Source organism: Vombatus ursinus, unplaced genomic scaffold (assembly GCF_900497805.2).
Source record: "Vombatus ursinus unplaced genomic scaffold, bare-nosed wombat genome assembly UNPS02009205.1, whole genome shotgun sequence".
Taxonomy (NCBI): domain Eukaryota; kingdom Metazoa; phylum Chordata; class Mammalia; order Diprotodontia; family Vombatidae; genus Vombatus; species Vombatus ursinus.
The window spans coordinates 5,821,451-5,834,471 of NW_020948983.1; the positions used below are offsets into that span (position 1 = coordinate 5,821,451).

Consider the following 13,021-nt stretch of genomic DNA (forward strand, 5'->3'; position numbering starts at 1 on the left):
AAGGAAAACATTTTTTCTCCTCCTACTCCAAAACAGTAGAATGGCAGCCTCAGGCACTACAAGATTTAAATAATATCTTTCCAAAAGGGAAATGCTTTTATAAAACAATTTCCCTCTTTTATATCTATTACTACTAGAATCTGACAAGAGTTATAAGCAGTTTTAGATGCTTATTATTATAGCAATTCAGAAGAGGTAACCTCCCATCTAGTATTCCAATCTACAGTCTCTTCCACTTGTCTCTAATCTCACTAGCCATATAATCTTTCCAACACATCATTTTCATCGAATCAGTAAGTAGTTCTTCATTTTCAATGGAATAAAGTATAAATTCCATGTCCTGGCATTCACAATCTGGTTATCTTTCTTATCTAATCTCATACTATTTCCCTGCTTACACCTTATTTTCCAACAAGATTATACTTCCTCACCAGTTTCTGACCAGGTGGTCTAGAGAGCACTTCTTAAAACTGCACGTCATGACCCCACGTGGGGGTCTCTAAAAATTTGGCAATAGTAAAAGGTTTCTGAATGCACAATGACCAAAAATTAATTCAAAATCCAATTCATCATGAATCTGAGGTGTTTCTGGCAGTGTTTGCCAGTGCTGCTTTGGGCACCTTCACTGCAACCTTGGTTCTGAACACATAGCGTCCACATTCCGCACTGAGCACGCCCTCAGTCCACGCACTGCCAATCAAAGCCACCAAACATGAAAAGAGATCCGGAGTGGAAAAAGTTTAAGAAGCCTGGTCCAGATCCACCTATTAAAATCCCTTCAAAGTCTACTTCTACCATTGAATCTTTCTCAAATGGAAGTGATCCTGCCCTACTCAAACTTCAAATAATATGCTGCATGGACCTTACCTTTGAACTTCACATTCTATCTGACATTACAGTTATTTAGAACAAAACTTAACATTTGTATTGAGCTTGAATGTTTACAATGTCTATTCCTCACAATATGATATATGGAAAGAATACTAGATTTGGAGTCCAAAGCCCTCTGTTCCATCCCTGTTTTTGTCACTTTCTATCCATGTAACCTTAGGTACATGATTTCACCACTCTGGGCCTCAGTTACCTTGTTTGTTAAGGATCCCTTCCCAATTTAACTTTGTTATCCTATGAACCCTTTGAGGTGAATAGTGCAAACAGTGTTCTCTCCATTTTAGAGATGAAAAAACTGAGGGTCTAAGAGATTAATTTACGTGGCCATGGATACAGGAATTGGTTCAAGATCTACATCAGGATTTGAAATCAGGTCTCCTAATTCCAATTTTAGTATTCCAATCATTATTCCACTCTTTATTTACTTACATCATGAGTTTACCTATTAAATCATAAACTCCATTAGGGCAAGAACTGTCTTATTTGGCCTTTTTATCGCCAGTGCCTAGTACAGTGCTCTTCATACAGTATATTCTGAATATTGAAGTAAACGAGCACATGTTTATAACCTGCTACCAGAAAGGCTGAGTCCAATGATGTCTTAAACTCAGGAGTTCTGAGCGACAATAGGCTCTAGGGATCAGCTGTCCATACTAAGTTCAGAATGAATATGGTGAGTTCCTAGGAAAAGGGGGCCTCCCATATCAAGCAGTAGTGAGAGCAGGCCTGTGAGTAACCCCTGCATTTCTAACCCAAGTAAGATAAGGAAACCCAATATTTAATTTGTTTTTCTTTTAATGAAAGTAATGAATTGACCTTACCCAAGCAAAGACAGCATAAGGGAAGGGAATATGCATTTATAAAGCATCTGCTTTGTGCAAGACACTATGCTAAGGACTTTATAAATATTATCTCATTTGATCCTCACAACAAAGATAGGTGCTGTTATTATTCTCATATTACAGATGAGGAAAGTGAGGTAAACAGAGGTAAAGTGACTTGCCCAAGGTCACATAGTAAAGTGTCTGAAGTCAAGTTTGAACTCAGGTCTTCCTGATTCCAGGCCAAGCTCTCTATCCACTGAATCACCTAGCTGCCTCAAAGGAAAAGAAATTGGGGATAAACCCCTAGGTTTGGGGAAAACACATTTCAAAAACTCCAGAGAAAGAGTTGGTAGGATCCCAGAGACTAAAATTCTGCAGGGGAAATAAAGTGGGGAGCTCTCAAAAATGATATTCTGAAGAAACAGAGAAATACAATTTTAATGGGAAAGAAAAAAGGAAAGTTAGTTGTTCAAAGAGATCAATGTGGATGCAAAGAGAACTCATCAACCAATTCAAGTTTTTAAAAGACATGAATTTAAGATGAAAGCTGAGAGATTAATGCAAAACCATAGCAAAGTCCTGTAAGAATGTGTCAGGAGTGCTAAAGCTCAAATATCTGAGACTAATGAATAAAGCGAAAAACAGCAATTAAAAAAAAAAGAGTTATTTTAGCCAGTGGGGTGAAGGAAAGGAGATAAAAGAAGTGACAGAACCACTTTTCATTGTACGTGGAATAATTACAAAAGGGAGAAGAGAAATGCTGACCCTAATTTTGCTTTTGTTTTCTATGCCAATGAGAATGATCCTTGACCTGAAAAGGGTAGGACAAAAGTGGTGAACAGAGAGTGGAAACCTGAAATAAAGAATGAGAGTAACAGAGCACCTAGCTTTCCTCAATGTGTTTGTGTCACCAAGCCCAAATGAACTATAGCCTACTAAGGTACTGAAAGAACTGTCATCTTTGAATGATCACAAAGAGCAGAAAAGATATCACATGGTTGGGAAAGGAAAATGCCCAGGTCTACAAAAAAGGAGAGAGTGGAATATGCAACTGTAAGCCAGAGAGCTTGATTTTGACTCCTGGTATAATTCTAGAATATATTATTAGAGGGTTGGTTAGTGCATAACTAGAAATGGAAATGACAAAGCCAGTATGGCTTCCTTACCAGCAAGTCATTCTAGACTACCTTCAGTTCACTCGTTTTTACCAGGGTTACTAGACAAGTAAATCAGCATAATGCTGCAAATTTCCTCAGATTTCAACAAAGTATTTGATAAAGGCTCTCATACCATTCTTGCAGCCAAGATGAAGAGATGTAGGCTAGAACCAGTGATCTCCAAATATTTTTATCCCAGCAGTAAAAAAAAAGTCTTTAATATAAACTAATCCACTGATAATGTATGTATTTACTTATATATGGTTTATATATATATACATATATGTATATACTGTACTATTGATTATGTACTCAATATAGTTCAACAGTTACATGAATTAATGAATGAATGAAAAAGCATTTTTTAAGTCAGTGGTATCAAAATCAAACGAAAAAGAGGCCACTGAACCATTACATAAGGACCTCTGTGGACTATATACGAACTTAGAAAACCACGTGCTGTTGGTTTTATTTTATTTTTATTTATTTTTGTTAAATATTTCCCAATTACATTTTAATCTGGTTTGGGCAGAACCAAACATATATACTTGTGTGTGTGTGTGTGTGTGTGTGTGTGTATTCACACACACTAGTATATATAACTATGTTAGATATATACTAATAATATATATTTATTTATAAAGTATATATGTTTGTATACTATTCTATTAATTAATCCTGTTATCCTCTTAGGCTAAGTGAAGCATATTAAGGATGTCAGAGACTTAGAGATATTTGTAGGCAACGGCAACAGGGAAAGAGGCAACAACTAAAGACAGATTGAAGATAGAAGGGAGAGAATGATCAATGGTGCAAGCACCCAGAAGAAATGGGAGAGAATAGCATCAAGGGCACAAGTAGAAGGGATTAGACTTTAAAAAAAAGATCACTTCTTTCTCATAGATTATAGCAAGAAAAAAAAAAGGAGTAAAAATGTAGAGACTTTCTAAATGGAGATTTTCCAAGTGGCAGAGATAAGGAAGCCCATGATAGGTGGCCTCAATTTTCTTAATAAAGTAAGAGTTTATCTCCTGAAAAGGAGAGCTAGTGATATAGGGGGGTGTTTAAAGAAAAGTTTTGTTGTAGCCACTGTGGGAAGCATAACAGAGAATCGATCAGAAAAAAAAAAGAATTTCCAGGTAACAGTTGAACTTAGGTCAAATGAAATCACAGTGACACCACCTGGCATATTTATATGCCTTTCTCCAGCAACATTGAGAAGCACTGGAGTAGGAGCAGAGAAAGTAGGTCAGCATTGGCAGGTCATGATTGGCAGTAGAGAAAAGGGAGAAGGAGATTGAAGGATAGAGCACAGTGTATGGTTAGACTGGTCAAATCTAAGGTAAAAGCTGTGATAAGAAGAAAAGGAGGCCAGGCCAGAAGTGAAGAGATGAACAGGAAAGGATGAAATGACTAGAGGTTACAATGAAGACAAAGAATAGTTTTGGGAAGAGTAAGGCAGACAGAGATGTTCATGTTATTTAATACTAGAGAGACAGAATTAATGGTTAATGTGCTGGACTTGGAATCAAATTACTTGGGTTCAAGTCCTGTCCCTGACACTTATTAGCTGTATGATAACAAATAAATCACTTCATCTCTCTGAGACTCAGCAATTTAACAAGACTAAAAGTTGAAGACAGAATCTGCTCTGCAGGAGTGATAGGAATTCCCCTACACAAATGAAATCATTATTAAGTTATAGCAGCTCCTACCAGTAAAGCATTTTGAATCTGTAAAGTAGGTTGCGATACCTCCTATGCTATCTCCACCCTGGTAATGGGGCAGCTAGGTGACACGTATAGATACTAGGATAGATACTAGGCCTGGAAGTCAAGAAAACCTGGGTTTTCTACATCTGGCCTCGGGTACCCTTACTAGTTGTGTGACCCTGGGCAGGTCACTTAACCTCTGTTCATCTCAGTTTCCTCATCTGTAAAATGGGGATAATAATAGCACCAACCTTCCAGGGTTGTGAAGATCAAATGAGATAATATTCATAAAACAGTTAGCACAATGCTTAGCACATAATAGGCACTATATAAATGTTGGCTATCATCATTATTATTATTACTATTATTATATTATATATTAGATGTATTATATTAGATAATTATACCGTTATTATTAGTTAATTATTTAACATTCCCTCTTATCAAATATATCATTGTATGATGTTCAACTAGGACTGCAGACACAGATGCAACAGAGATCTGAAAAAAGATAGACAAAATCTGTATTGCTTATATTTTCCAAAAACATCAACAAACACAAGTAAGGAAATGAAGATCAGCTGCTGATTATTTGGAAACATCATATATTTATATAACTTTCCAAAGCAACATTGCTTTCTTTATAAGAATGCAAGTTTAATAAAGAAATGCTATACCTTATTTTGGGTTACATCAACAGCTATAATAGATTTGTTTTCGTTTTTTTTTCCTAAAGATTTAACATCTATGGAAAGTCTTTTTTTTTTAGTTTGAAATATGAATTATTTTTTAATTCCACTCGGTGATTATTCAGTGTATATTTGTGTATTTTTACAATAGCAGTGCTAAAAAAATCAGCCTTCCAATTAGGAATTATGTGTCAGCTTGGAGTAGAATGAGTGCTAGTATATCCAAATGTACTAACTAGAGTCACCTTACTCTATAGCCACCTTAAAGGTCCTTTCACAGTGGGTTTCCACAACCACTGCAAATAATATAATCACGGAATGTAGAGGCTCCCTCAATGAAGAAATGTTCCTATAATTTCATTATGATACGTAGATAAGTGCATTTGAAATGATCATAGAACTTTTGGCCACTGGATGAAACACAAGACCAAACATACATCTTCTGACTGATTGAGAAGATCCAGGATTAAATATAAAATTCTCTTTTTGGCTTTTTAAATTCTTCATAGGCTGCCCCCCTCTTGCCTTTACACTCCACTGCCTTCCACTTACTCTACAATCCAGGGACACAGGCCTCCTTGTTTTTACTGGCACAAGATACTCCCTCCCAACTTTTTACTTTTTCACTTCTGTCCTCCATGCCTAAAGTACTCTCCCTATTTACTTCTACCTCCTTGCTTCCTTGGCTTCCTTCAAGTTGCAACCAAAATTCCACCTTCTACAAGGAAGTCTATGCCAGTCCACCTTCATCTTTGTGCTAAGATTACCTCCAATTTATCCTGTATATATCTTGTTTGTTTGTTGTTTCCCCAACTGTTGTTGACTTTCTTTGTATCCACAGTACTTAGTACTGTATCTAGTACACAGTAAGTACTTAATAAATGCTTGTTGACTAACACTTCTTAGCTACATGTAAAAATAGACTAGTCAAGCAGTGGAGCAGCCTAGGAGTAAACAATTCCAGGTTCTGGTTCCTGAGAGATAATTAAATAATGAGAGGAGGAGAGGGAAGAAAAAGTTTCTCCCTCTCTTTCCCCCCCTCCACCCCACTAAATTGATCACATAACTGGAGAGAAGAGACCAGTAGAGGCCAAGGCATCCAGCTGAGAGCAGAGAGAAACTATGAGGATAAAGGATCACCTAAGAAAACAGCAGCTATATATAGTACTTGGGAAAAAAAGAGATACACCAAAGAAGAACATGAAAACAACAGGATGCAGAAGGATAGGCAAGGGAAAAAGCAGCTTCAAAGGGTGTGACCCCTTGCAACAGAGAAGAGTGCCAACAGAGAAGTGGGTGGGCCTGGAGTCAGGAAGACCTGAGTTCAAATTTGGCTTCCAACATTTACTAGCTGTGTGACTTGGGTGAGTCACTTAACCTTGATTACCTCAGTTTCCTCATCTTTAAAATTGAGGTAATGATAGCACATATCTACCAGGGTTATTGCAAGGATCAAATGAGATATTTATAAAGTAATTAGCATAGTGCTTGGCACATAGTAGGTGCTATACAAATGGTAGCTATATAAATGGTAGTTATTATTATTAGCTCTGGAATCAAGAAAGGAATTCCATGGCATAAAACACCAGGAGTTATGAGTTACCCCTCTGACACTTGTGCATCTTCCATGTTACTCACCATGATTGTACTCTAAGTTTGAACCCAATCTCCCCATGAACTTCTGTGTATTTGTGGAAAAATTCACTCCAGTTTCTTAGGGGAATATTTTTTTACCAATATTTTTACTATATCATCTTAATAAATAACTTGGCTAAAGATAATTGAGGGTAAAATTGGAAACACTCCAGAGGGGGACTGAGAGGGACAGTACTAGGAACCTAATCCCTCAGGGTCATTCCTGGAACCTTGAGGAAAACAGTAGTCAGCTGTCAACTGGGAACCCAGACTGCCTAGGCAAGTGGGAGTCAGGAAAGTGGCCCCAGGGAAGGAGATAAAGCAGCATAAAGAAAAAATGTACCATATTACTGACTATATGCTACTATGGCCAAAAGAAAGAAGTGAAAGAAATATCTAAATCCACATAATTTTCTGACAATGTAACAAGGGAGTCGTTACTTTCTTTATAGGTTATTTCAAATAGATACTATCACTCTGAACATGTTCAACTAGAAGGAACACATATTAAAGCAGTCTGGAAACTGAGGAAATGCACCGCCTTTTTTTCTTCCCCAAAGGTTCATCTATGCATAAAATCCTAAACTAAGGAAAACCAAATAATTAATCAACTTGCTATGCTACTCATATAACATTTATACTAGCATTATTTTAATTTAATTACTTTTTTCTTTCCTCTTTAATTTTCTTTCAGAATATTATCTTAATTGTTAGCAAAATGTTAATTCAATTAATTTAGGGGCTCAAATTTGATTTATTAAAAACATTATGAAATTACCCCTATGTAAAAGGGCACCTATTTATTGAATAATACAAAAAAGTCATGAACATTGTCACTCCTTTGATATGTGACAAAAATAGAATTGCATAAGGATACAGAAAAATCAATCTAACTTCATTAGAAATTACTTACTTCCTTCTTATTAATGAATAGAATTTGAAATATATATTTGGCACCCAAAGAAAAATTATATTTATTCATTCTACCTGACTTTTCCTGCCCATTTAATAAACTAACTGCATAAGCTTGTTCTTTCCCTCAGTATTTAAATAAGCTGTCACAGAAATACCATGCCTTAATTGTAATACTTATGTAAATCAATGATTGTTTAATTTACCTTATAGGTAAAGAAAGTACCTGATATATTTACAAATTATCAAAAATCTCTATAGGGGAATTGTTAAGAATGAAGGATTGCTATTTGTGAATGATATACTATATATTAAAAATGGTTTCTAACATCAAAAAAACTCATTTGTAAGTGACTTAATGGCAAAAGTTCTCACACTGTCATTAGCAAGAAAATCTTAGAATATGACTGGAATTTGTAGTATGTGTTTAGTTTATGAAATAATTGTTTTCAACATTTCAACTTCTAAAATAAGAGTTCTAGTAAAATAACACTCAATAAAATGCTTTAGTTCAATGAAATAAGTACCAAGATAAAGTGAATATAATTAACATGTGATAAATATTGATCACTTTACATTTCACAAAGTGCCCATGATCATTCTAACTCTAACACCTTGGAAACTTCCAGTCTTGTCTTTCTCCAAAGATAAAACTTGTGTTTTACCTGTGAGAGTAAGAATATTACTCAGTATTCTTCTTTTCAAATAGGAGTAGGTGGGAGACTACAATGAATTCTTTTAAAATGGAAGTAAATACACTAAAATACATACAGGTTTTGCTACAGTATCTGCTTTTTCTTTTTTTTTCTTATCCATCAATCTTCCATCCCAGAGAAGCATTTGAAGAGTACTCTTATTCCCCAGTGGATTCCCTATAGTAGAAAAGCTAGGTTACCATGGAGCCAGCCAATTAATTTTGACACCTGCTTACTAAGATTGATCAATCATTTCTGATGTCTGTTTGCTAGGTTGCTATCCTTCAGTTTAGAAAGAGATTTCTCAGGATAATTAATGGCTTGAGAATTTCTATTTAGAGACTTTCCCAGTGTATTAATAGTTCAACAACCTGATAAAACCAGCTACCATCCTCAAAATAAAACCTTCATCAATGCATAGGTTGCCATGAACTTCATTTCATTAATTTTTTTCTTTCAAAGATAATACTTTCTTTCTTGATTATTATAAAAGACTGAAAGTAGGTTCATCTAAATTAATGTGATGATGATCACACATTTAGAAATGAAAGGGTCTTAAAGATCATCTAGTCCAACCCTCTCATTTTATAGTTGAGGAAAATAAGGCACAGAAGGGTTAAGTTACTTGCTCAAAGTTACACAGGTATTAGTGGCAGAGACTGGATATGAACCAAGGGCTTTTGGCTCCAATTCCAGGACTCTTTTCACTTTACTATGCTGTCAAATTGGATCTGGAGATAAGAAAAACATGCATATGTACTAGAAGTCACAATGAAATAATCTATTCTTTTAAAAATATTATAAATATGTTAAATGATCAATTTATGAAATATTTTCATTTAAGTGTACATTTAAAATTCTCTTCATTTTAAATGCAAATTGAGAGATATAATTGATAAATGTTATTAGTTAAGCCTGTTTTTATTCGAGTTACTATCTTCCTTATTGACAGAAACAACATCTGCTTGTGAAGTCACTAGCAAAGAGCTTCCCCATCCTACTAGCTACCCACCTCCCTCCATCCAGCTGGTCAACAACTATCTCTACTGCTATAAAATACAGCTGTGAGCATCTTACAACTCTGCAGATGTTTGTGCTCTTAAGATAGATGGGAAGAATCCAACCACACCAAGCCAAATTTCCCTAAGTTACATGTCATTTGGACATTTTTTGTGTCCCTAACTAAAGAGATATTAGGAAATACATATGGCTTCTTCATTTTCGGCCCCAGCTGCCAGTTTATACCTTCTAAAACTCTGTATCACTTATCAGATAATGAAGCTGACTGCTATTGTCTTAACTAAAATTTGAGAATTAATTAAGCCACCTGTCTTAATGGAAAGAAAGCTACAAGCAAATGCTGAAAATGAAATTCAGTAAAATGTCACTTTCCTGATCTGAAACTGAATAGTTCACTTTTTTATAACACAATCTTGATTACCCTCTCTTAGAATAAGACACTTAGATTGTGCTTATTTTAAAAGTTGTGTGCCAAATATATGCTCTAACCTATATAAGCAGATCAAAAAACCAAAGAATTAACTCTGAAAACTAGCAAGACCCTAACACAATACCCCTAGATTTCTTCTAAAATGAAGGTGTCATTGAAAATGTTACACCTTTTCACATTAAGTGCATAGTCTATTCATACGGCAAATCAAAATTTCATGAATCTCCTTTTAAAAGGACTATTGGCATTATTTCAACAGTCAAAAAGGTTGGGGTCGGAGAGGTGGGGAGAGCACAGCTAGGAGCTTTAAAACTCTAAGGACATATATTTGCCTCCCTCATACAGTGAAGGTAATAAGTAATAAGCTCTGTTCCTGGCACTAAGATTATGACCTAGATATACGGCATTCTTCTTTTTCCAACATACCTACAAGTGGAACGTAATAGGGGTTTCACCTGGATTTCTCTTTCATTCACAGTAATTATGAGTAGTGTTCAGTTTTCCAGGCCACAGACTAACCACACGCTCCATATTCTCAACAAGAGCAATGGGCAACTAATGAACTTTACAACTGTCCATTTCAAGTTAAAACAGAAATTATAGTTGAATGGCTAATTTATGTGCTGTCAGCCCTTATCTATTATTATTATATTTTTTTTGGTCTAAATCAGATTCCACCAAAGTAAAAGCATGTAAAGTTGTATGGCAAATTATTCACCTCCATATACATAAGAAATACTCTCAGTGACTACTTTCACAATTTATCTAGAATAGCGATGGTGAAATAACCTTACTTTGGCTGGCGGTGGTCCGACAATATTCCCACATACACACATTTCCCAAACTAAATAGATATCCCCAAATCTCTCGTTTATTTCCATCTTTCTTTCACTCTCCCAACCACTACCCCAGCCCAGTTCACTACATCCGAAGTTACCCTCAAAAGAATAGCGAAAGTGAGAAGGCACTTTCGGACGGAGATATTCAAAACTGCAGGATTATTCCTTGCTGCGGTTGCCTGGGACTGGTGAACAGGACATCTCCCGACACAGGGATGCCCCAAAGTCCCCGCTCCGTCCTTGGCCTCTGTCCTCCACAGACAGTCCCACCCACCCACCTTCCTCCTCCTCCTCCTCCTCAATTACACCTGTCTCCTCTTCACCTTGATGCAGTAGCTGATGCTCCTGCTGCTGTCCAGGGCACGGCGCCCTGTCCGTGCCCGTGTCTGCTGCCCCGGGGCTGGGTTGGGGGTAGACATTAACCGAGAAAAAGAAGACGGGACAGGACCGAAGGAGAGATGAGGCGAGGCCTGAGCCGTAGGGGCGAAGAAGGGGAAGGAGGAGGTGGCCAGACTACTTACTTGAATCTGCCCTGGCAGTGCTGGCACTGGTCCCCCACCCAGCCCTGGTCGCAGAGGCAGGTGGCGTTGACACAGCGGCCCGAGAAGCAGGAGGAGCTCCTGTCGCACGGCTTGGACTGGGACACCTGGGCGTAGAGCACCAGGTAGAGGAATCCGTAGCCGAGCAGCCAGCTGGGGGCATCCAGCAGCCAGGAGGAGGCGCCCCCGCCCCCGCCGGTCCGGGCTTGCCCCAGCGCTGGGGCCGCGGGCTGCGGCGCCCCGGGCTCCATCATCGGCCGCCCGCGGACCCCGAGGCTCCGCAGGAGGATTCGGGCCGGGAAGCCCCGGAGGCTGCTGCCAACGCTGCTGCTGCTGCTGCTGCTGCCGCTGCGGAGGCGGCGTGGGCGGAGGAGGCGGTCGCTGCCGTCGTCGTCGCCGTCGCCGTCCTCACCGGCGCCGGCCCCCGTCCCGCTCCCCCCGGAGGACGGATGGAGCTCCGCTGCCGCCGCCGCCTCCGCTCCGCTTCCCCAAGTCCAGCACGGGCATCGCCGCCCCGACCCTCCGCCCCCCTCGGGCTCGTGACCTTGGCCTCGCGGGGGCGACCCTACGACAGATAACAGAGCTCGGGACGAAGGGATTGCACGGGATGGAAGGCGGAAGGCACCGCGGCCGCCCGCCACCGTCCCTCCACGGGGGACCAGATTCGGGGTATTCGGAGCAAGAGAGAGGGGCGGGGAGGGAGAGCCCCGCGCTCGGGGCTCCGCCTTGCCCTCCGCGCCCAGCCAACTGCCTCGCGCCAGATGGGGGAGGGGGGCGAGGAGGAAGGGGCGACCCAACGGGAGAAAGACCAAGGGGGGGAGCGGGACGATGGAGAGGCGGGGGTTAACCCCAAATAGCCGCTCTAATTGGCGAACGTCCCCTCAGCAGCCATTTTCTCGTTCGTCCAATTAAAAGCGCATAAGGGTTGCCCATTTTAGTCGGTAGAGCTCTCAGCCGCACCCCACTCCTACCTTTTCAGGGTACACCCGCTCCCCACACACCAGCCCAACGCTTTGGTCTCTTCCCTCCGCCTCCTCCCAAACTACCCCCTCCCTCCCCAGCTTCCAGGTCCTCTGACACCGGCCAGGGATCTCTGTGTGGGTATGTGTGTGTGTGTCTCTCTCTCTGGCCCAAGGACCAAAGAGACTAGAGGAAGCTGTCGTCCTCCGGCAAAAGATGCTTCGGCAGCGGGGGGGCTCAGTCGGCTGCTTCTGTTGGAAGAGCGAGAAGACTGAAGCTATCTTTCTCTCTTCCTAGGTGTTTTTCTTTCCCCCTTCCAAAGCTCCCGACGATTATGCTGCCCCTTTCTCATGGGACCTGGGAGGATGCCACCACTTCCCTTCCCATCCTTCAAAGCTGCACCCAGTCCCTCTCCCATTCTCCTTTTCTCCAAATCCTGTCGGACATTTGAGGATGGATAGGGGAGGACCGGGGGAGGGGCGAGGGGGGTGGTAATTGAGAGCAGTTGTCTTGCAGTTTCGGCAGAAATAGTCCATTCCAGCCTAGATGTCTAAAAGAAAGTGCACTTCGTTGCGACCAGTCTGCCTGTTCTTTTCCCTTCATCCGCCCCGCTTCCCATTCTTTTGCAGAGGGGAGAGAGAGAGAGAGAGAGAGAGACAGAGAGAGACAGAGAGACAGAGAGACAGACAGAGAGAGAGAGAGAGAGAGAGAGAGAGAG

General features: G+C 40.0%; 1 protein-coding gene across 1 annotated transcript in view; it reads right to left on the reverse strand.

Annotated features, from left to right (window-relative positions):
- The window catches only part of ATRNL1 (attractin like 1), a 1,209,934-nt gene extending 1,198,337 nt beyond the window's left edge, over positions 1-11,597 (reverse strand). The window contains exon 1 of the mRNA XM_027852049.1: positions 11,326-11,597. Within this exon, the coding sequence (XP_027707850.1) occupies positions 11,326-11,597 (272 nt within the window). The remainder of the gene's footprint in view (positions 1-11,325) is intronic.
- Between the last annotated feature and the right edge of the window lie 1,424 nt (positions 11,598-13,021).